This window comes from Mobula hypostoma, chromosome 2, assembly GCF_963921235.1.
Source record: "Mobula hypostoma chromosome 2, sMobHyp1.1, whole genome shotgun sequence".
NCBI classification, from domain to species: domain Eukaryota; kingdom Metazoa; phylum Chordata; class Chondrichthyes; order Myliobatiformes; family Myliobatidae; genus Mobula; species Mobula hypostoma.
The window spans coordinates 242432471-242456751 of NC_086098.1; the positions used below are offsets into that span (position 1 = coordinate 242432471).

At 48.3% G+C, this 24281-nt stretch overlaps 1 protein-coding gene across 2 annotated transcripts in view; it reads right to left on the bottom strand.

Moving 5' to 3' along the window:
* scamp3 (secretory carrier membrane protein 3) overlaps positions 1-24156 on the bottom strand; it is a 38925-nt gene extending 14769 nt beyond the window's left edge. Inside the window, exons 1-4 of one of the 2 annotated variants that reach the window (XM_063041835.1) lie at positions 23998-24156; positions 8514-8597; positions 2862-2990; positions 1060-1177 (exon numbers count right to left, since the gene is read on the bottom strand). In XM_063041835.1, coding sequence (XP_062897905.1) covers positions 1060-1177; positions 2862-2990; positions 8514-8597; positions 23998-24039 — 373 coding nt within the window. In that variant the 5' untranslated portion in view covers positions 24040-24156. Of the gene's footprint in view, positions 1-1059; positions 1178-2861; positions 2991-5634; positions 5773-8513; positions 8598-23997 lie in introns of those variants that run through there. The other variant, XM_063041836.1, reaches the window with a different exon arrangement.
* Positions 24157-24281: the final 125 nt, after the last annotated feature.

The following is a 24281-nucleotide window of genomic DNA, read 5'->3' on the forward strand; positions in this document are numbered from 1 at the left end:
TAATGTTCTATGTTTCCTGGGTGGATAGGCTGGCTGGCCTAAGTGAAAGGCCCAGATAGAGCGAAGAAGGTGTTTCCAATAGTGGAAGAGTCTAAGATCAGAAGGCACAGGCTCCGAAGGATGCCGTGGCATTGGAGAGGGCCCAAAGGAGGTTCACGAGAATGATTCCGGGAATGAAACTGTTAACACGTGGGTCCAATCTTGGTAGAGTTTAGAAGAATGGGGGCTGGGGGGAACTCCTGTTGAAATATTAAAAGGCCTAGATAGAGCGGACGTGGAAAGCATGTTTCCAATAGTGGGGGCGTCTAGGACCAGAGGGCACAGCCTCAGAATAGAGGGATGTCCCTTTAGAACACAGATGAGGAGGAACTTCTTTAGTCATAAAGTGGAGAATTTGTGAAATTCATTGTCACAGACAGCTGTGGAGGCCACGTCATTAGGTATACTTAAAGTGGAGGTTAACAGATTTTTGATTAGTAAGTGCTATGATGAGAAGGTAAGAGAATGGGGTTGAGAGGGAAGATAAATCAGTCATAATGGAATGGCAGAGCAGACTCAATGGGCCAAGTAGCCTAATTCTGCTCCTGCAGCTAATGGACTGCACAGTTCATCAGTTCTTTCAGGGACGATTACCCGCGGGTCCTGGGGGAAGCCCAATCCCTATCCATTTATCCATCCAAATGTACTTAACATAATTGTAACCCCTTCTGCTGCTTCCGCTGGCACCTCAATCCACCCTCTGTCTGAAAAAGTTGCCCCTCAGGTTTCCCTTTACATTTTTCCTCTTGCACTTTAAACCTGTGCTATCTAGTTTTAATCTGAACTACCCTGCCCTACCACTCACCTTATTTATGCCCCTTGTGATTTTATAAACCTCTATTAGGTCACCTCTCAGCTTCCTTCACTCCAGGGAAAACAGCCCCAAACTATCCAGCCTCTCCAGGTTACTCAAGCTCTCTGGTTCCTGGCATCATTCCTGGGAGCCTTTCCTGCACCCCCTCCAGCGCAGCTCAAGACAGCGGGAAAAGCGGTGATGGGGGTTAGGCACGTGTGACTCACCCCCTGAGGAGGCAGATGCGTTCTGTAACGCCCGCTCTTTCCGGTCCAGCTCAGCTGCCTTTCTCTCCAGCTCCTCCTGCTGCCGCTGCAAGTCAGCCGTCAGGACTGTTGTGGGTTTCTGCAAGGCATCAACCAAACTGCTCAGCGAATCGGCTCAGGGTGCCTGGCACCGGTGACGGGATGGGACATTACAGCACAAGAACACATCCTTTGACCCACGGCGTCTGTGCCAACTGTGATGCCAAATGAAATCCCTTTTGTCCACATGTGATCCATGTCTCTCAGAGTCAAAAAGCATGGTAACAGGCCCTTTGGCCCGACCAATCCATGCTGACCAACATTCCCATCTAAGCCAGTTCATTTGCCCATGCAGGCCCATAATCCCTCTAAACCAGGGGTTCACAACCTTTTTTATGCCATGGACCCCAATCATTAACCAAGGGGTCTGAGGATCTCAGGTTGGGAACCCCTGCTCTAAACCTTTCCTATCTATGTACCTGGCCAAGTGTCTTTTAACTGTTGTTAACATACCTGCCTCAGCCACCTATTATGTGAAAATATGCCTCTCAGGCATCTCCTCTCCTCTCTCAGTTTAAACCTGTGCCCTCTGGCTCTTGATTCCCCAACCCTGGGGGAAAAGAAACTGTATGCATTCAACCTATCTATACCCCTCGTGGTTTTATACTCCACATTTTCCTGTTCTCCAATTCCCTGCCTGTCTAAAAGCCCCTATCTGCTTCCACCACTGCCTCTGGCAGCATGTTCCAGACACCCTCCACTCTCTGTATAAAACATTTCCCTGCACATTTCCTCAACACTCTGCCCCCTTAAAGCTATGCCATCTGGTATTAGATAACTCCACGCTGTGAAACAGGCTCTGACTATTTGTGCCTCTCATGATTTGATAAACATTCATCTGGCCTCCCCTCAGGCTCCAAAGAAGACAACACATGTTTATCCAGCCTCTCCCTGTAACTTACACTTTCTAATCTAGGCAGCATCCTGGTGAACCATTTCTGGATCCTCTCCAAGGCCTCCACATCCTTCCTGTAATGGGAGGGGAGTCAGACACAGGGACGGATTTCAATCAATGCCCAGGTTCAGTCTGTGGGGAGAGACCCTGAGCTCCCTGATCCTTGCCACTTTAATTAATTAATTTAATTAATTCATTTAGAGACACAGTGCAGAGTAGGTCCTTGTGACCCTTCAAGCCGCGTCACCCAGCAGCCCCCAGCAACAGTTTAACCCTAACTTACTCATGGGACACTTTACAATGACCAATTAACCTACCTGGTGCGTCTGTGGGAAGAAACTAGAGCACCCAAGGAAACCCACGCATTCCGCAGGTAGGACGTACAGTGGACACCGGAACTGAATTCTGAACTCTGACGCCCCGAGCTGTAATAGTGTTGTGCTAATCACTCGCTACCGTGGTGCCTTACTTCCCTGCTCAAGCCACTGGTCTGTGACCTCCCGCACTGTCGCAATGAGGCTCAACCTAGGCCTGAGGAGTGGCAGTTCATTCTTTGTCTGGGCCATGCTGCTGCTTTCTGGAGTTAATACTGAATTCTGCAGCTTCAAGCATGTCATTTCTCTGTCTGTATGGGTCATCCGTCAGCAGCATTGCTTCTGACATGTTGATTTTGAACCATGCAAAATGCTTCCGAGCAGACAGGGATGGGAATGTGTTGGGGGCGGTAAGTGAGGTAGCGGACAGGGAGACAGTGACTGGGAATACTGGGGCTCGTTTGGGTCGGCTAAAGAGGGTACGATGCGAGGTGACTGACACTGGTGCTACTGACCTGGGTCCCGTAGTTCCTTTGCTCTCCAGCACTCTGCTTCCTGGTGGACAGACCGGGAGCTGGAGCTGGGGGTCTCTCCGGGGGCAGCGGTGTGGTCATGGCAGGAGCAGGGTTGTACGGAGGGGGAGCCTGGAAAGAGAGAAGCAAAGACGTTGGTGGCCTTGTGAGTGCAGAAGATCTCAGGACAGGACACTGGTTAGACAGGACAAATTGTTCAGTCCCAGTCTTCCAGCCGGCCACATACAGTCCGTGTTCACTGCATACTCCCATGAGCACACACAAACACACACACACACCGGCCAGCATGACAAGGCTATGGTGATTACAGTGCCAAACTCCACATAGTGCAGTAAGGTTCATTCAGTCCCTTGTGTCCACAGACAAGATCTGCAGCTCAGTTCCATTTGCTCAATATTCCTCAACTGACAAACGCATCACGCCCCCACTCCAGGGAATCACTAGCTGATTCCCTCTCTCTCTAACTCTGGGGTCACTGGGTTCTGATGGGGAACAAGAGCCCTGATTGATTCCTCCTTTCTAACCCCAGGGTCATGGGACAGTGATGGGGTGCAGGAACCCTGGTTATTCTCTCTCTCACACTTGTCATCCAGCCACTAGATGGAGCCACTGAGCCCAGTGGGCTGCCAGTACTGCACCATTCCAGTGAGGCCAGGGTATGTCATCGGACTGGGTCATCTTGTGTTCAAGGCTAGACCTCTTCATCCGGGGCAGGGTTCCCCCAGCAGCTGTCCTCTCATTGTGGCCTGTATATTGGTGAGATCCGATGTAGCCTGGAGGAGCACCTACGCACCATCTGCCAAAAGAAGTGGCCACCCATTTTAATTCCACCCCATTCCCATTCCGATATGTCAATCCATGACCTCCTCTACTGTCATGATGAGGCCACACTCAGGTTGGAGGAACAACACCTTACATTCTGTCTGGGTAGCCTCCAACCTGATGGCATGAACATCGATTTCTCAAACTTCCGGTAATCCTCTCCCCTCCTTTTCCCTCTCTCAGCTTATCTCCTTGCCTGCCCATTGCCCACCCCACCCCCACTTCTGCTGCTCCTCCCCTTTTTCTTTCTTCCATGGCCTTCTGTCCTCTCCTATTAGACTCCCCCTTCTCCAGCCCTGTATCTCGTTCACCAATCAACTTCCCATCTCTTTACTTCACCACTCCCCCACCCCATCCCCCGGTTTCACCTATCACCTTGTGTTTCTCCCTCCTCTCCCCCAACCTTTTAAATCTACTCCTCATCTTTCTTTCTCCAGTCCTGCCGAAGGGCCTGAAACATAGACTGTTTCCATAGATGCTGCCTGGCCTGCTGAGTTCCTCCAGCATTTTGTGTGTGTGTTACATACAACCCTGAGACTCTTTTTCCTGCAGGCATACTCAGCAAGAATCTCAGGATTGTATGTACTCTGATAGTAAATCTTACTTTGAACATACATAATTTGATAATAAATTTACATTTTGAACTCGTCTCCCCACCATTCAGGACATCTTCAAAGTCAGTGCCTCAAGGCTACATCCATCACTAGGGACCCTCATGATCCAGGACATGCCCTCTGCTCATTACTACTGTCAGGGAGGAGACACAGGAGCCGGAGGAGACACACCCAATGCTTTAGGTACGGCTTCTTTTCCTCCGCCATCAGATCACTGAACAGTCCATGAACACCACCTCACTATTCCTCTTTGGCACTAGTTATTTAACTTCTATTGTAAACCACTGCTGCCACAAAACAGCAAATTTCATGACATACAACAGTGATAATAAAACTGATTCTGATGAATAGGAGACTTTTCTGATCAGTTACTTCCTCTTTTGCCATATTGTGAAGTAGAGGGTTTTGGGAGGAGACCGCTGATCCTGCCTCTGCACCACACACCAAGGGGTTAGTCACTGTCCACTCATCCCAACTTTTCTTTGTGTAGGTAGAGAGAAGGGACACGTTTCACTGCAGTGCCTTCCTCAGGTGAGGGATGTCCCGATGACACGCGTGGCCAAATGAGGTCATGTTGAGGTGTTGTCACTTTGACCACATGGAGCTGATTGCCACAGGGAACCCAGTGTTGCTGAGTAGGTGATCTGTTTTCAGCAGTCTTGATGACTCAATAGTCAGCTGACAGATTTTTAAAGCACATCTTTCAGAAAGTTCCACGATTAAGCAAGTCTTCTCAGCAAGCCTCTCACAATGCAGCGATCCCTCCTCACCGCCCCTACAATAGTGTAACACCCCCTCCTCACCAACCCTCCAGTAGTGTAAAACTCCCTCACCGACCCTCCAGCAGTGATATACTCTCTCACCGACCCTCCAGTAGTGTAAAACTCCCTCACCGGCCCTCCAGCAGTGTAAAACTCCCTCTACACCGACCCTCCAGTAGTGTAACGCTCCCTCCTCACCGACCCTCCAGCAGTGATACACTCTCTCACTGACCCTCCAGTAGTGTAACACTCCCTCACAGACCCTCCAGCAGTGTAAAGCTCCACACGGACCCTCCAGTAGTGTAACGCTCCCTCCATGCCGACCCTCCAGTAGTGAAACGCTCCCTTACCGACCCTCCAGCATTGTTACACTCCCTCGCTGACCCTCCAGCAGTGTAACGACCTTCCAATATGACAGCACACCTTCTTTACAGCCCCTCAGTCACCGTGACTATGCTTGTAGTGAGAGCATCAACACAGGGAATCCAGCTCTCCAGAGGGCCAGGAAATATTTTTAAAAATCATCAGCCCTTTGACAGGAGGGTAGCTCCAACTCACCGCTCTGTGGGTCAGGTTATTCTAACACACACAAGCAGCACGGCACTGCCCAACGTGGCTCCCACCTGCAGCAGCAGCCTCCAAGTGCGTGTTAAGCTGGTCAGACCTGTGGCTGAATACAGGAGCCTCACCAGCCTCTCACTGCTCTCTGTGCCCTGGGGATCGTACATACATTTACATGCTGAGCAGCAGAGGGAAGTAGCACCTCAGGGAAAACAAGTCAAGGCATCAGTTCTGACAGAATCTGAAATGGATCTTTTAGCAGGCACTGGGATCTATTCCAGGGACTCAGGGGAGTGACCTCATTTTTATTTAGAGATACAGCACAGAGCAGACTCCCCCACCCACCTATTTAACCACGGGACAATTTACATTCAAACAACAGGAATTCTGCAGATGCTGGAAATTCAAGCAACACACATCAAAGTTGCTGGTGAACGCAGCAGGCCAGGCAGCATCTATAGGAAGAGGCGCAGTCGACGTTTCAGGCCGAGACCCTTCGTCAGGACCTCTGGGTCACCCCCCCCCTTGTCTTTCTTCCCGGACCTCCTGTCCCATGATCCTCTCGTATCCCTTTTGCCAATCACCTGTCCAGCTCTTGGCTCCATCCCTCCCCCTCCTGTCTTCTCCTATCATTTTGGATCTCCTCCTCCCCCTCCAACTTTCAAATTCCTTACTCACTCTTCCTTCAGTTAGTCCTGATGAAGGGTCTCGGCCTGAAACGTCGACTGCGCCTCTTCCTATAGATGCTGCCTGCCCTGCTGCGTTCACCAGCAACTTTGATGTGTGTTGGTTGGACAATTTACATTGACCAATTAACCTACTAACTGCTATGTCTCTGGACTGTGGGAGGAAACCGGAGCACCCAGAGGAAAGCCACGTGTTCACGGGGAGACACACAAACTCCTTACAAATGATGCCGGAATTAAACTCTCAACTCCGATGCCCTGAGCAGTAATGGCATTGCACTACCACGGTGTTCAGTTGTTCTGTGGAGTTACAGATCCCTGGGAGCCAGTCACAAGCTGGGATATAAGAGGCTTGGAGGAGGTTTTTACATAGAATAACAGATTCCTGGGAGTGAGAAATGCGCACAGAATTCTGGATGAACTCAGCAAGTTAGGTAGCATCCATGGAAAAGGCTCGGCCCAAAATGTCGACGGTTTACTCCCCTCCATAGATGCTGCTAGACCTGCTAAATTCCTCCAGTATTTTGTGCATGTTTCTTAATATTTCCAGCATCTGCAGAGTGTCTTGTGTTTATAATTTGCTGGTATTCACCTACAATTTGGAATCTAATGAGGGGTTTGTAAGGGGTTATATCCATGGAAGTTGTTACAGGCTGGAATATAATCCAGGGGCTCAGGACTTTTGGAGGAAGTGTGCAGAATAACAGATCCCCGGGAGTGAGTTACAGCCTGCGATCTAATCCAGGGTTGGGGGCGACTGGTTTATATATAGAATAACAGATCCCTGGGAGTGAGTTACAGCCTGCGATCTAATCTTAGACTGGGAGGTTATATATAGAATAACAGATCCCTGGAGTGGACTCAAACAACAGGAATTCTGAAGATGCTGGAAATTCAAGCAACACACATTAAAGTTGCTGGTGAACGCAGCAGGCCAGGCAGCATCTCTAGGAAGAGGTGCAGTCGACGTTTCAGGCCGAGACCCTTCATCAGGACTAACTGAAGGAAGAGTGAGTAAGGAATTTGAAAGTTGGAGGGGGAGGAGGAGATCCAAAATGATAGGAGAAGACAGGAGGGGGAGGGATGGAGCCAAGAGCTGGACAGGTGATTGGCAAAAGGGATACGAGAGGATCATGGGACAGGAGGTCCGGGAAGAAAGACAAGGGGGGGGGGTGACCCAGAGGATTGTCAAGGGGTATATTCAGAGGGACAGAGGGAGAAAAAGGAGAGTGAGAGAAAGAATGTGTATATAAAAATAAGTAACAGATGGGGTACGAGATGGAGGTGGGGCACTAGCAGAAGTTAGAGAAGTCGATGTTCATGCCATCAGGTTGGAGGCTACCCAGACGGAATATAAGGTGTTGTTCCTCCAACCTGAGTGTGGCTTCATCTTTACAGTAGAGGAGGCCGTAGATAGACATGTCAGAATGGAAATGGGATGTGAAATTAAAATGTGTGGCCACTGGGAGATCCCGCTTTCTTTATAGCGTTCTGCCTCTGACAGTTGAAGGTGGGAGGGGATGGTAAAGACCCGGCACGGATGAGAGCTGGGATCAGAGGGGGGAGGGGGCTACAGCCTGGGATCCAATCCAGGGCTTGGGGGGGGGGGCAGCTGCTTTATATATAGAATAACAGATCCTCGGGAGTGAGTTACAGCTTGGGATCTAATCCAAGACTGGGGGGTTATGTATAGAATAACAGATCCCTGGAGTGGACTACAGCCTGGGATCCTATCCAGGGTTTGGGGGGGGGGGGAGTTATATATAGAATAACAGATCCCCAGGGTGGGCTACAGGCTGGGATCTAATCCAAGGGTTCAGAGATATTTATATATAAAATAATATATCTTTAGGAGTAGGTTACAGCCTGGGGTATAATCCAGGGGTTAGGGTATTTATATAAAGAATAACAGATCCCTGGAGTGGGTTACAGCTGGAATCTGATCTAGGGGTTCAGTGGGATGTATATACAGAATAACATCCGCAGAAATGAGATTAGGCTGGAATCCAACAAGAGATACAGTGGGGAGTAAGGAAGGGTTATTGCAGATTTATACATACAGAGACGGATATAACGAAATGTGCAAGGCCAGTGCTGTCAGTTCCTGGCTCTCTGAGGTCGTGGTGGGAGATGGCCTTCCTCGCCGGTGGTCGATAGCTGGATAGAAGGGCAGCTCTGTGCCATACTCACCCCTCTGGTTGTCTCAAAGGGGTTGTACAACTGCCCCAGATCAGGCTGCTGGTGCTCTGCCATGTGTTCGATCACTGCCGGGTCCTGCAAGGAAACAGCAAAATGCAACAGTCAACTGATGATCTAACGAACAGGAACTTCCTGCTGTTCCTACAGCCTCTTCCCACGACAGATAAAGCAGTGAAGGGGGTGGGGGAATAGCGGTGCCGGTATAACAATGCAAGCCCTGTTTCTATCACTTCATTTGACACTGTTCTACCCAAGAGCAGACTCTGGCATCGCAGAGGGATACAGCACAGAACTAGGCCTTTCGGCCCACTTAGTCCATATTGACCACTGACCACCCGTTTACACCGATTCCATTTTGTACCCCCAATTATGGACAGGAAAGGAATGGAGGGTTATGGGTTGAGTGCAGGTCGGTGGGACTAGGTGAGAGTAAGAGTTCGGCACGGACTAGAAGGGCCGAGATGGCCTGTTTCCGTGCTGTAATTGTTACAGTATATAGTTAATTTCTACTCCCCGACACACTGCGGGGGGGGGCAAGGGTGGAGGAGGGCAACTTACAAGAATATAATGAACCCACTGAACCCCTGCATCAGGGGCACATGATTACAGCCCCAATGACCTGGGTTTAATGCTCACAACTGTCTGTAAGGAGTTTGTATGTTTTCCCCATGAATATGTCAGTTTCCTCTGGGTGCTCCAGCTTTCTCCCGTATTGCAAAGATATACAGGTTAATTGGATGTCTGGGTGTAATTAGGCGGTGTAGGCTCATTGGGCCAGAAGGGCCTGTTACCGTGCTGTATCTCCACACCGCCCCATCACACACTCCCGGGGTCAGACACAAAGTGGAACTGCCTCTACACCGTCCCATCACATGCTCCATAGGTCAGACACAGAGTGAAGATCCCTCCACACCCTCCCATCACAAACTCCCAGGGTCAGACACAGAGTCAAAATCCATCAATACTGTCCCATCACACACTCCCGGGGTCAGGCACAGAGTGAAGCTCCCACTGCACTGTCTCATCACACACTCCCAGGGTCAGACACAGAGTGAAACTCCCTCTACACCATCCCATCACACACTCCCTGGGTCAGACACAGAGTGAAACTCCCTCTACACCGTCCCATCACACACTCCCTGGGTCAGACACAGAGTGAAACTCCCTCTACACCGTCCCATCACACACTCCCTGGGTCAGACACAGAGTGAAACTCCCTCTACACTGTCCCATCACACACTCCCGGGGTCAGACACAGAGTGAAACTCCCTCTACACCGTCCCATCACACACTCCCGGGTCAGACACAGAGTGAAGTTCCCTCTACACCATCCCATCACACACTCCCGGGGTCAGACACAGAGTGAAACTCCCTCCACACTGTCCCATCACACACTCCCGGGTCAGACACAGAGTGAAGCTCCCTCCACACTGTCCCATCACACACTCCCGGGGTCAGACACAGAGTGAAACTCCCTCCACACTGTCCCATCACACACTCCCGGGGTCAGACACAGAGTGAAACTCCCTCAAAACTCTCCCATCACACACTCCCGGGATCAGTGTGAAGAAACTGGAGCACCCAGAGGAAACTCACACATTCACAGGGAAATAGAACAACCTCCACCCCCTCCAACACCACCACCCACCCCCCTCCCCACACACACACAGCCGGCAGAGGTCAGGATCAAACACAGACCACTGGAGCTGTGAGGAAATTGCTCTACTCACTGTACCACAATACTCGACTCTCCCCGGGATCATCTATTCATACTTGTTTCCACCCCCCACCCCACCCCCACTTCTGATACACCGTGATTCTTTCCCACGGCCATCCATCACCATGTGCTGAGTGGCATAGACCTTTTATTTGATGCCCACTTACAGCTGCTGTGCCCTGGTGTACCACAACAGGCAATACATGACAAAGCAGTTGGCAATTCAGCCAAATCCCAAGCTCCCACAAGGGAGCCACAACTGTCAGGGCCCCACCTACAAGAGTTGCAGTTCCTGACTGAGTAGAAAACCAAAAGTCACCAGAGGTTAAGAAACTGTCTTCCTTCCTCTGACAAATGGCCCAATCAGTTGGCAGAAGAAACTCCACCTTACCCTTTCAACCCATCTCGTCAGTACATGGGATGCACAGAGAACATCACTTAACCAGGCAAGACAAGATCTCTCCAAACAGCATACCTCTGAGAAGGCAAAGTTTTATAGACACAAATCAGTCTCATTCCTGCCTGGAATTGTGTGATGGGACGGTGTAGAGGGAGTTTCACTCTGTGTCTGACCCCGGGAGTGTGTGATGGGACGGTGTGGAGGGAGTTTCACTCTGTGTCTGACCCCGGGAGTGTGTGATGGGACAGTGTGGAGGGAGTTTCACTCTGTGTCTGACCCCGGGAGTGTGTGATGGGACGGTGGAGAGGGAGCTTCACTCTGTGTCTGACCCCGGGAGTGTGTGATGAGACGGTGTGGAGGGAGTTTCACTTTGTGTCTGACCCCGGGAGTGTGTGATGGGACAGTGTATAGGGAGCTTCACTCTGTGTCTGACCCCGGGAGTGTGTGATGGGACAGTGTAGAGGGAGCTTCACTCTGTGTCTGACCCCAGGAGGGTGTGATGGGACGGTGTATAGGGAGCTTCACTCTGTGTCTGACCCCGGGAGTGTGTGATGGGACGGTGTAGAGGGAGATTCACTCTGTGTCTGACCCCGGGAGTGTGTGATGGGACAGTGTAGAGGGAGCTTCACTGTGTGTCTGACCCCGGGAGTGTGTGATGGGACGGTGTAGAGGGAGATTCACTCTGTGTCTGACCCCGGGAGTGTGTGATGGGACGGTGTAGAGGGAGATTCACTCTGTGTCTGACCCCGGGAGTGTGTGATGGGACGGTGTAGAGGGAGATTCACTCTGTGTCTGACCCCGGGAGTGTGTGATGGGACAGTGTAGAGGGAGCTTCACTGTGTGTCTGACCCCAGGTGTGTGCTTGGACAGTGTAGAGGAAGCTTCACTCTGTGTCTGACCCCAGTAGTGTGTGATGGGCCAGTTTAGAGGGAGCTTCACATTGTGTCTGACCCTTTTATTCTGTATTTATCTGCAGGCCCCCATTTTGAGAGTGTTTTAATGTTTTTTTGGTTGAAAGTACAACTTTATTTCAACATTAAATCTATTCAAATTGAAACATTACACATCTAGACTGGAAGGCCCTCAGACAGCGACACCAGGCATGGATATACCTCAGAAGAGGGGCAAGCAGTGGGCTCAGGCAGAATCCTTTGGTCAGGCTCAGGAGCAGACCGATGGAGAAGTACCCAACCCCACCTCAATAGACACACTCCGCTCCCCTCTCCAACAACAGTTACCTGGGGGCTGAAGTGCAGCCAGGATCGAGAAGCCCCTTCAGGGGCTCAGAGAAGTGATGCAACCTGTCACATTCTGGGTGAAACACAGCCTCAATGCCACAGAAATTTGAGTTCCTGAACCACAGATACACCTGTCGTACTGGTCAACAGGTTTTAGAGAGGTGGATTTACATATTTGCAATATTTACATTATTCTCAATTTACTAAGTAGAAATTTAAATTCAAATGCCCAATACAAACACTAGCAACACACACAAAATTCTGGAGGAACTCAGCAGAAATCAGGCAAGACTGATGACGGGTCTTGACCTGAAGCGTCAACTGTTTACTCCCCTCTATAGTTGCTGCCTGAATTCTGAGTTTCTCCTGCATTTTGCATGTGTTGCTCAAGATATCCAGTATCTACAGAATCTCCTGTTAATTAAAATACTGCCAACCTGACGAACAAAAGGTAAAAATAAGCTTTATTTGTCACATATACATTGACAAATATACATTAATTTGTTAATATACATGAACAAATTTCATGTCACATGCTGGTGATACTAAACCTGATTCTCATTCTGAAACAAACATCATTTGTGTCATGAACATGTTGGGGGCAGCCATGCTTTTGGCACCAACATTAACATACCCATAGCTCATTAACCTTAGCCCTTTGAAATATGGGAGGAAACCGACAGGATCTTGGTCAGAACACACCAACTCCTTTACAGTTTGTCTGACCCTGGGAGTTACCATCCCCTCCAGGACACACTCCAGCTTTTCTGGTGCCACAAAGGCCTCTACAGAGCCTGTGGAAATCATCTACTCGTTCTCCTGAGAAAAGCAGTAGTTGACTTGGGTGGAAGCCTTGCTGGCCTAGAGCTGTGAGTGACCACTTCAGTTGCACTGACCAACCAGCTCCAGAGCAGGAACGTGAGGCTGGAGTACAGCATGAATGTTGGGAGGAAAGTGGGTGGACTCCCATGCAGAGACTGGACTGTAGACTCTGTCTATGCTTCCCACTACCTCATTAAGCAGCCAGCATAATCAAAGGCCCCACCCACTCTGGGTATTCCCTCTTTTCCACTCTCCCACTGGGCAGAGCGAAAAAAACCTGAAATCCTGTACCACTATTCTCTCAGGTTTTGTTTTAGAATAGTACAGCACAGTACAGGCCTTTCAGCCCACATTGTTGTGCTGACCCTCAAACCCTGCCTCCCACATAAACCCCCACCTTAAATTCCTCCATATACATGTCTAGTAGTCTCTTAAATTTCACGAGTGTATCTGCCTCCACCACTGACTCAGGCAGTGTATTCCATGCACCAACCACTCTCTGAGTAAAAAACCTTCCTCTAATATTCCCCTTGAACTTCCCACCCCTTACCTTAAAGCCACGTCCCCTTGTATTGAGCAGTGGTGCCCTGGGGAAGAGACACTAGCTATCCACTCTATCTATTCCTCTTAATATCTTGTACACCTCTATCATGTCTCCTCTCAAAATCCTTCTCCAAAGAGTAAAGCCCTAGCTCCCTTAATCTCTGATTATGATCCATACTCTCCAAACCAGCCAGCACCCTGGTAAATCTCCTCTGTACCCTTTCCAATGCTTCCACATCCTTCCTATAGTGAGGCGACCAGAAATGAACACAGTACTCCAAGTGTGGCCTAACCAGAGTTTTATAGAGCTGCATCATTACCACATGATTCTTAATCTCTGTCCCTCGATTTATGAAAGCTAACACCTCATAAGCTTTCTTAACTACCCTATCTACCTGTGAGGCAACTTTCAGGGATCTGAGGACAGGTACCCCCAGATTCCTCTGCTCCTCCACACTACCAAGTATCGTGCCATTTACTTCGTACTCTGCCTTGGAGTTCGTCCTTCCAATGTGCACCACCTCACACTTCTCCGGGTTGAACTCCATCTGCCACTTCTCAGCCCATTCAGCATCCTATCAATGTCTCTCTGCAATCTTCAACAATCCTTTACACTATCTACAACACCACCAACCTTGGTGTCGTCTGCAAACTTGCCAACCCACCCTTCTACCCCCACATCCAGGTCGTTAATAAAAATCATAAAAAGTAGAGGTCCCAGAACCGATCCTTGTGGGACATCACTAGTCACAACCCTCCAATCCAAATGTACTTCCTCCACTACGACCCTCTGCCTTCTGTAGGCAAGCCAATTCTGAATCCACTTGGCCAAACATGCCTGGATCCCATGCCTTCTGACTTTCTGAATAAGCCTACCATGTGGAACCTTGTCAAATGCCTTACTATAATCCATATAGGTCACATCCACTGCACTACCCTCATCTATATGCCTGGTTACCTCCTCAAAGAACTCTATCAGGCTTGTTAGACAAGATCTGCCCTTCACAAAGCCATGCTGACTGTCCCTGATCAGACCATGATTCTCTAAATGCCCATAGATCCTATCTCTAAGAATCTTTTCCAATAGCTTTCCCACCACAGACGCAAGACTCACTGGTCTATAATTACCCGGACTATCCTTACTACCTTTTTTGAAGAAGGGGACAACATTTGCCTCTCTCCAATCCTCCAGTACCATTCCTGTAGACAACAAGGACATAAAGATCCTAGCCAGAGGCTCAGCAATCCCTTCCCTTGCCTCGTGGAGCAGCCTGAGGAATATTCCATCTGGCCCTAGGGACTTATCCATCCTAGTGTATTTTAATAACTCCAACACCTCCTCTCCCTTAATATCAACATGCTCCAGAACATCAGCCTCACTCATATTGTCCTCACTGTCATCAAGTTCCCTCTCATTGGTGAATACCGAAGAGAAGTATTCATTGAGGACCTCGCTCACTTCCACAGCCTCCAGGCACATCTTCCCACCTTTATCTCTAATCGGTCCTACCTTCACTCCTGTCATCCTTTTGTTCTTCACAAAACTGAAGAATGCCTTGGGGTTTTCCTTTACCCTACTCGCCAAAGCCTTCTCATGCCCCCTTCTTGCTCTTCTCAGCCCCTTCTTAAGCTCCTTTCTTGCAACCCTATATTCCTCAATACACCCATCTGATCCTTGCTTCCTAAACCTCATGTATGCTACCTTCTTCCACCTGACTAGATTTTCCACCTCACTTGTCACCCATGGTTCCTTCACCCTACCATTCTTTATCTTCCTCACCGGGCCAAATTTATCCCTAACATCCTGCAAGAGATCTCTAAACATCGATCACATGTCCATAGTACATTTCCCTGCAAAAACATCATCCCAATTCACACCTGCAAGTTCTAGCCTTATAGCCTCATAATATGCCCTTCCCCAATTAAAAATTTCCCTGTCCTCTCTGACTCTATCCTTTTCCATGATAATGTTAAAGGCCAGGGAGCAGTGGTCACTGTCCCCCAGATGCTCACCCACTGAGAGATCTGTGACCTGAGCCAGTTTGTTACCTAATACTAGATCTAGTATGGCATTCCCCCCAGTTAGACTGTCAACATACTGTGACAGGAATCCGTCCTGGACACACTTAACAAACTCTGCCCCATCTAAAACCTTGGAACTAATCAGGTGCCAATCAATATTAGGGAAGTTAAATTCACCAATGATAACAACCCTGTTATTTTTGCACCTTTCCAAAATCTGCCTCCCAATTTGCTCTTCGGTTGGGGCAACAACACTTCATACTCTGTTTGGGTATCCTGCAACCTGATGGCATGAACATCGATTTCTCCAGTGTCTGGTAATTTCTTCTTCTTCCCCTTCTCTCTTTTTCAATTCTCCATTCTGGTTCCCCTCTCACCCCTTACTCTTCTCCTCACCTGTCTTATCACCTTTTTCTGCTGCCCCTCCTCCTTCCATTTCTCCCAATGGTCCACTCTCCTCTCCGATCAGGTTCCTCCTTCTTCAGCCTTTTACCTCTTTCACCAGTTACATCCCAGCTTCTCACTTCATTCCCCTCCCCCAACCACTTACCTTCCCCTTCACCTGGTCTTAACCTGCCAGCATGTGCTCCCACTTCTCCCACCTTCCTATTATGGCCACTGCTCCCTTCAAGTCCTCATGAAGTATTTTCATCTGAATCACCAACAGTTCAAGCCTCTCCATAAACACTGCCCAGTTTGCTGAGTTCCTCCAGCATTTTGTATCTTGCTCAAGGACAGCTTCTATCCCACTGTTATCAGACTCTTGAATGGATTTATTGTATAAAAAGATGGACTTGGCATCACAATCTACCTACTTGTACCTTATTACACTTTTTCAGTAGCGCTTACACTTTATCTGCATTGCTGTTTTACCTTATTCTTGCACAATGCCCTGTGTAATGCTTTGATCTGTGTGCAAGGCCAGCTTCACACTGTATCTTGGCACATGTGACAACAATAAAGCAATATCACCTAATAAAGCTCTGTAAACACCAGAAAAGACAACAAGGGTGCGTCCAAACAGCTGATGAGAAAGAAAGGGCAAATTGAGAATATGCAGGAATAGCACAAAAAAGAATTCCTTACTGCAGACTGCAGAATAGCAGAACGCAGGGACAGACCCTTCAGGCCACAATGTCCATGCTGAACAGGATGCCAAATTAAACTCAACCCTTCTGCCTGCACATGATCCACTCCAGCCATTTCCTGCATCTTCATATACTGCCTAACAACCTCTTAAACACAGGTATAGCATCTGCTTCCACCACCACTCCGGCACCCACCATGCTCTCTTATGGTCTTAAGTATGCTTTGGACAGTTTGAAAAAAACACAATCTCATTGGAAAAGAAAATGCAGCTTTCCCACCAACTCCTAGGAATCCCGGCCCAGCTGCACTCAAGGCAGGGGAAGAATACTCGAGTTAACATTGGGTGACACTGGCATCTGGAGATCCTGGATCAGGAACACCTCCCAAACTACCCAACTGCCTGCCCCATCATGCACCCCCTTGCCTCATCTGTGGAGGAGTCCATAAGTCTCAAATTGACCTCAGAACCATAAGACATGGGAGCAGAATTAGGTAATTTGGCCTTTCAACTCTGCTCCACCACCCCATCATGGCTGAATTATTTTCCCTCTCAACACTATTCTTCTGTGTTCTCATAACCTTTGCCCCCCCGACTAAACAAAAAACCTATCAACCTCTGCTTTAAATATACCCAATGACTTTGCCTCCTCAGTCATCTATGGCAATGAATTCCACAGATTCACCACCAAATTCCTCCTCATCTCTGTTCTAAAGGATGCCCTCGTATTCAGAGGTTGTGCCCTCTGGTCCTAGACTTTGCAACTACTGGAAACATCCTTTCCATGTCTGCTCTATCTAGACATTTCAATATTTGATACATTTCAATGAGATCTCCCCTCATTCTTCTAAACTCCAACAAGTACATACGCAGAGCCATCAAATGCTCCTCATATGTTACCCTGGGAATGAAAGGGTTGTCTCCAAAGCCAGCACATCTTTACTTGGATAAGGGGCCCAAAACTGCTCACAATACTCCAAGTCACCCAGAACTGCAGCAACCTCAATCTGGAGGGACTTCCAAAGAAGAGTGCAACATTGAGGCGAAGGGTTCGGCTATACACTATATCGAAAGATGGGCAGTGGATTAGTTACACTAGTTTGCTTTGCCAACACCCCAAGCTGTTATTCGACCTCACTGCTTCAGTGACAGGGCCCACACCAGATAGCATGGGGATGGTCTACAAGTGTAGAGTGAGTCAACAGTTATTACACAACTCCTAGCATATGATCAACTTCCTAACTAAAGCAGCTGTCTCTTTTTCCCAGCTTCAGGCTTCAGATGGACTTTGTAGAAAAGAAACTACTTTACTGAGCATTCCTCTGGGGCAGCAGTAGGTCACAACATCTGAGGAGAGAGGGTTTCTGTTCCCCATTACTGCCCAGTGACCGTGGGGATAGAGCCAGGGCTTCTGTTCCCCATCACTGTTCTGGGGTTAGAGGGAGAGAGGGGAATCAGCCAGTTTTCCTGGTCCCCATCACTGCCCAGTGGACACCCCTCCCCCGGGTTACAGGGAGAGAGGGAAAATCAGTCAGGTTTCCTGTTCCCCATTACTGCCAGGTGACCCCGGGGTTAGGGGAAGAGAAGGGACATCACCTGTGGTTCCTGTTCCCCATGGCTGCCCAGTGACTCCAGGGTTAGAGGGAGAAGGCAGTCAGCCAGGTTTCCTGTTCTCCATTACTGCTCAGTGATACGAGAGTTTGGAGGGGGGGAGCGTGCGGAAATCAGCCAGGATTCCTGCTCCCCATCACTGCTCAGTGACCCTAGAGCTTAAGGAAGAATCACTTAGGGTTCCTGCTCATGATGACTATTCAGAGATGACTCACAGAGCAGTCTTGTGGTGTAAACTAGAAACTGTTGAACAACATGGTAATTGGTTTCATAGGACAGGATGTTTTTCACACAAGAGTTTCATTTCAGACCATAATTGGTTTTACTATATCAGATATCCTTGTTCGTAGGAGGCATTCAGTTCAGCCCATCAGAACAATCCCCTCCCTGCTAAATTTTTCCTGTTTACATGTTTAACTCCTATCCAGACTCTACCCCTCATCTACACACTAAGGATAACTCTAGTGGCTGATTAATATAAAACCTACATGTCTTTACCATGGGCAGCAGTTAGCATAATTCTATTACAGCACCAATGACCTGAGTTCACTTCTGCCACTGTCTGTTTTGTGTTAGACACAAGAGATTATACAGATGCCAGTAACATTGAGCAACACACACAAGGTGCTAGAGGAACTCAGCAGGTATCAACCTCGCACTCAACATCAGTAAGGCCAAGGAATTGATTGTGGACTTCAGGAAGGGGACTCTGGAGATCACACACCAGTCCTAATTGAAGGAATGGTGGTGGAAAAAGTGAGCATGTCAGCAGCTGTACTTCATTAGGAACTTCAGGAGATTTGGCATGTCACCGTAAGCATTTCTACAGATGTATGGTGGATGGCATTTTGACTGGTTACATCACTGTCTAGCATGGAGACTACAATGCAATTAAGGTTAGGATTTGGATCGCAAGAGGCTACCAAGGCTTGTAGACTCAGCCAGTTTCATCCTAGGCACAACCCCCCACACCACCAAGAACATCTTGAAGAGGCAGTACCTCAAGAAGGTGCCATGAAACAACATTCCTCCAGATCAAGGTGCAGAACACAGTACATACAACTCACCTACAACCACATAAAGTAATATTACCACAAACAAATAACGGTGCTTTTATAATACGAGAGAAAATGTAAAGAATATAATGCTATTGCTGCTTCATATGTGTTGAGACCTGGGTTGTGGCAGGGAGTTAGTAGTCTCATGGCCTGAGGAGGAAGCTGTTTCCCACTCTAAAAGTACTTGTTCTATTCTATTAGTAGCATCAGGGAGCAGCCACAGGAGCTTGAAGAGTCTACACTTTAGGAGCAGTTTCTTCCCTTCCACCATCAGATTTCTGAACCATCTATGAACGAATGAACACTACTTTACCCCTTTGCTCTCCTTGGACCATAACACCATAAGATATAGGAGCAGGATTAGGCCATTCGGCCCATCAATCTGCTCCGCAATTTCATCATGGTTGTCCATTTTTCCTCTCGGCCCCAATCTCCTGCCTTCTCCCCGTATCCCTTCATGCCCTGACCAATCAAGAATCTATTAACCTTACCTTAAATAGACATATAGCCTTGGCATCTACAGCTGCCAGTGGCAAAGAAGTCCACAGAATCACTATTCTCTGGCTAAAGACATTTCTCTCATCTCCATTCTAAAAGGACACCCTCTATTCTGAGGTTGTGCCCTCTGGTCTTAGACTCTTCCAGCATAGCAAACATCCTCTCCATATCCACTCTATCAAAGCCTTTCTACAGGTTTCAATGAAGTAATCCCTCATTCTTCTGAATTCCAGTGAGAACAGGCCCGAAGCCATCAAAAACTCTTTATATGACAAGCCAGTCAAACCTGGAATCATTTTTGTGAACCTCCTTTGAACTCTCTCCAGTTTCAGCACATCCTTTCTAAGATAAGGGTCCCACACCTGTTTGCAGTACTCCAAGCGAAGCCTCACCAGTGCCTTAAAACCTCAGCATTACATCCTTGCTTTTGTATTCTAGTCCTCCTGAAATGAATGCTAACATTTGTCTTCATCACCACAGACTCAACCTGCAAATTAATCTTTAGGGAATCCTGCACAAGGACTCAAAAGTCCCTCTGTGCCTCAGTTTTTTGTATTTTCTCTCCATTTTGAAAATAGTTAACCCTTTCATTTTCTCTACCAAAGCGCATGACCGTACACTTCCCGACACTGTGATTCCATCTGCCACTTCTCTGCCCATTCTCCTTATCTGTCTAGATCCTTCTGTAGCCTCTCCATTTCCTCAAGACTACTTGCTCCTCCACCAATCTTTGTATTGTCTGCAAACAAAGCCATTAATTCCTTCATCCAAATCACCGACCTGTAATGTAAAAAGAATCAGGTCCAACACAGACCCCTGTGGAACACCACTAGTCACCAGCAGCCAACCAGGAAAGGCTCCCTTTATTCCCACTCTTTGCCTCCTGCCAGTCAGCCACTGCTTTATACATGCTAGAATCTTTTCTGTAATACCATGGGCTTGTAGCTTGTTAAGTAGCCTCTTGTCAAAGGCCTTCTGAAAATCCAAATACACAACATCAACTGATTCTCCTTTGTCTACCCTGCTTGCTTTTTGTTAAAAGAATTCCAACAGATTTGACAGGCAAGATTTTCCTTCAGGAAACCATGCTGACTAAGGCCTATTTATCATGTGCCTCCAGGTACACCAAAACCACATCCTTAACAATTGACACAACTTCCCAACCACTGAGATTAGAATAACTTTCCAATAATTTCCTTTGTTCTGTCTCTCTCCCTTCTTGAAGAGTGGAGTGACAATTGCAATTTTCTAGTCTTCCAGAAACATTCCAGAATCTAGTGATTCTTGAAAGATTATTACTAACGCCTCCACAATCTCTTCAGCCACCTCATGCAGAACCTTGGGGTGAACGTCGTCTGGGCCAGGTGACTTATCCACCTTCAGACCTTTCAGTTTCCAAGAACCTTCTCCCTAGTAATGGTAACCTCCCACACTTCATGACCTCTGATACCTGGAACTTCCACAATATTGCTAGTGTCTTCCACTTCAAAGACTGATGCAAAATATTTATTTAGTTTGTCTGCTATTTCTTTGCTCCTCCCTCCCCCAACATCGTTTTCCAGTGGTCCAATATCCACCCTCCCCTCTCTTTTACACTTTAAGTATCTGAAAAAGTTTTTGGTATCCTCTTTAATATGCCATATTTACCTTCTTAATGACTTTTTTAGTTGTCTTTTGTTGGTATTTGAAATCTTCCTAATCCTCTAACTTCACACTAACAATTATTTATATTTTGTGTATATATATTCTTCTTATTCATTTTTTATTATATATTGTACTATACTGCTGCCACAATACAACAAATTCCACAACATACCAGACCATAGCAGAATTATGCCAATCAGCCCATCAAGTCTGCTCCACCATTCCATCACAGCTGATTTACTCAATTTCATGTCAGTGATAATACACCTGATTCTCATCTGCAGTTTGTCATCAGAGACACAGAGATGAATATTAGGAAGGGAAACCTTCCCTTTATAAATTCTTAGGCTGAAGAACCAGGGATCTTGTCTTAAGGTGAGAGAGAAACGAGTTAATAGCAATTTGAGGGGCAACTCTTCTTTTTACACAAAGGAATGAGCTGCCAGAGGAAGTGGTTAAGAAATGACAAATAACAACTTTTACGAGACACTTAGACAGGTGTTGCGATTGGAAAGGTTTAGAAGTTTATGCTGCTGAATGGCTCTAGCACCTTGGTTAGCATGGGCCAGATGGGCCAAAGGATCTGTTTCCCTGCTGAATGAATCTAATTAAGGTGCCTGAGTTTTTTTTTTACATCCACCCAGCAGAATCGATGGAGCAAAATGCATAGCATTCCCTCACCAACAATGCATCAGAGTGGCTCAATCCATGCTGCTGTGAAATGATACATACTAGATGGTCAAACCAGGACTTGTACCACAAAGAGTAGACAGTAGTGGTATGTAATGGAACAGAGGAACCTTGGAGTACAGATGCTTAGTTTATTGAAAGCGGCATCACTAGTAGACACCATGGTGAAGGGGGCGCTTGTCTGCTGGCCTTCATCGGCCAGGGTGCTGGGTATGAGAATTGGGATATTATATTGCAGTTGTATAAGTCATTGATGAGGCAGCACTAGGAGGACTGTGTATAGTCACCCTGTAACAGAAAAGGTTAAACCGGGAAGAGTGCAGAAGAGATCTTTGAGGATGTTACCAGCATTAAAGGATTTGAATTATGGGGAGAATTTGGCCAGGCTAGCTCTTTATTCCTTGGAGTGTAAGAGAAGTGAGAGAGTGAGAGGAATTTACACATTCCCCCTGTGACTGTGTGGGTTTCCTCCCAGGTATTTCCATTTTGCATCCCAAAGAAATGCCGGGTTGTTGAGTTATCCATCCCTCATAATATTTTAGATCTTAGCAAGGTCACTCCTCAGCCTCCTACACCCCAAAGACAGAATGCCACTCCAGGATTCCTGGATAGCATGAACATAGATTTCTTCTTCTGGTATTTTAAGTCTTTCCCCCTTCACTCTTCTTCTAATCCTAACTTTGGCCTCTTACCTCTTCTCCTCACCTGCCTCTCACTTCTCCTTGGTGCCCCTCCTTCTTCCCCTTCTCTCATGGCCCACTCTTCTCCTTTATCAGATTCCTTGTTCTCCAGACTTTCTCACCCACCAGGCTTCATTTAACATCTTCTAACTTGTCCTCTTTCCCATTGCCTCCACATTTTCATTCTGGCATCTTCCCCTTTCCTTTCTAGTCCTAATGAAAGGTTTCAGCCTGAAACATTGACTGTTTATTCCCCTCCACAGATGTTGCCTGACCTACTAAGTTCCTCCAGGTAGGTGTAGGTGTAGGTGTAGGTGTGTGTGTGTGTGTGTGTGTGTGTGTGTGTGTTTGTTTGTTGCTCAGGATTCCCAGCTTGTTGCACTCTGCACTCCACCCAGGTCTTGGTGTTAGTGCCCCCCACCCGCCTTCTGGGCCGTATCACCAGCACTCTTGGGAAATTGGAAAAGGAAACAAGAGATGCAAGACTCTTTTAAGTTCCTCCAGTAGTTTGTGGTTGTTTTTGGCTATGGAAGAGTGTGAAATGATGAGCTGGGCATATCGTCCTGGATTTTTGTGCATTCATCCCTTTCCAAGGCCAGCTAACAGTTGATGGGAACACAGAGAGCTAAAGAGACTGATTAGGATAACTGGATGATTGACCTATTTACCAAGTGAGCCATATTGTGTGTAGGAGCAGAAGTTAGCCATTCGGCCCATCGAGTCTGCTCCACGATTCGAACATGACTAATTCACCATCCCTCTCAGCCCCATTCTCCTTCTCCCCGTCAATCTTTGATGCCCTGACTAATCATGAACCTATCAACCCCCACTTTAAAAAGACGCAATGACCTGGCCTCCACAGCCGTCTCTGGCAACAAATCCCACAGATTCGGCACCCTCTGGCTAAAGAAATTCCTCTTCATCTCTGTTATAAAGGGACGTTCATGTATTCTGAGGCTGCGCACTCTGGTCCTAGACCTTCCTACTATTGGAACTGATAAACAACATGAACTTTGGTTGTGATGATTCTCTGGGCACTCTCGTGTCCTCCCACATCCCCAAAGACGCGTGGGTTGGTTAGTTAGCCTTTGGTTGAAGTAAGTGTGACGAGGGGAACCTAGGGACGGGCGGGGGAGAAAATAAGGTGCAGGGTTAAAGGGCAACAAAGGGAGGGAGGGATAGGAGGCCTCCGCAGCATGGAATGGTGGGCCAAGTGGCCTCAGGTCATCCTCTGAGGTGCACTTAACTCTCCCCACCCTGCGGTGCTCCCTCATAAAAGGGCGCAGCGACGCCCCATAGGGTGGCGCTCCCTCCGCAGCACGATGCTCCCTCACCGAAGCCCCTCCCAACCCTCGGCGCTCCCGCTGCGTGGCCCCTCCCATCTCACTGCGCTCCCACCGCTACGCCCCTCCCATCCCGCGGCGTTCCGTCCTCCCCTCAGCTCCAAGCCCCCGGCCCCACCGACCTCAAACGGGTTGTCATCGACGCACTGCGGCGGTCGCGACATAGCGGCTGGGCGACGGGAAGCGGGCAGGCCGCGGCGCCGGGACGGTTGGCGAGGCCGCAAGAAAGCTGCAGTGACTGGCCTCGCCTGGCCCCGCCCACACGCCGCGAGCGGGCTGCGGCGATTTGCTCCGCCTCATGTCCCCGTCCGCGCCCCGCCCACACGCCGCGCGCGAGCTGCGGGGATTGGCTCCGCCCACACGCCGCGAGCGGGCTGCGGCGATTTGCTCCGCCTTCATGTCCCCG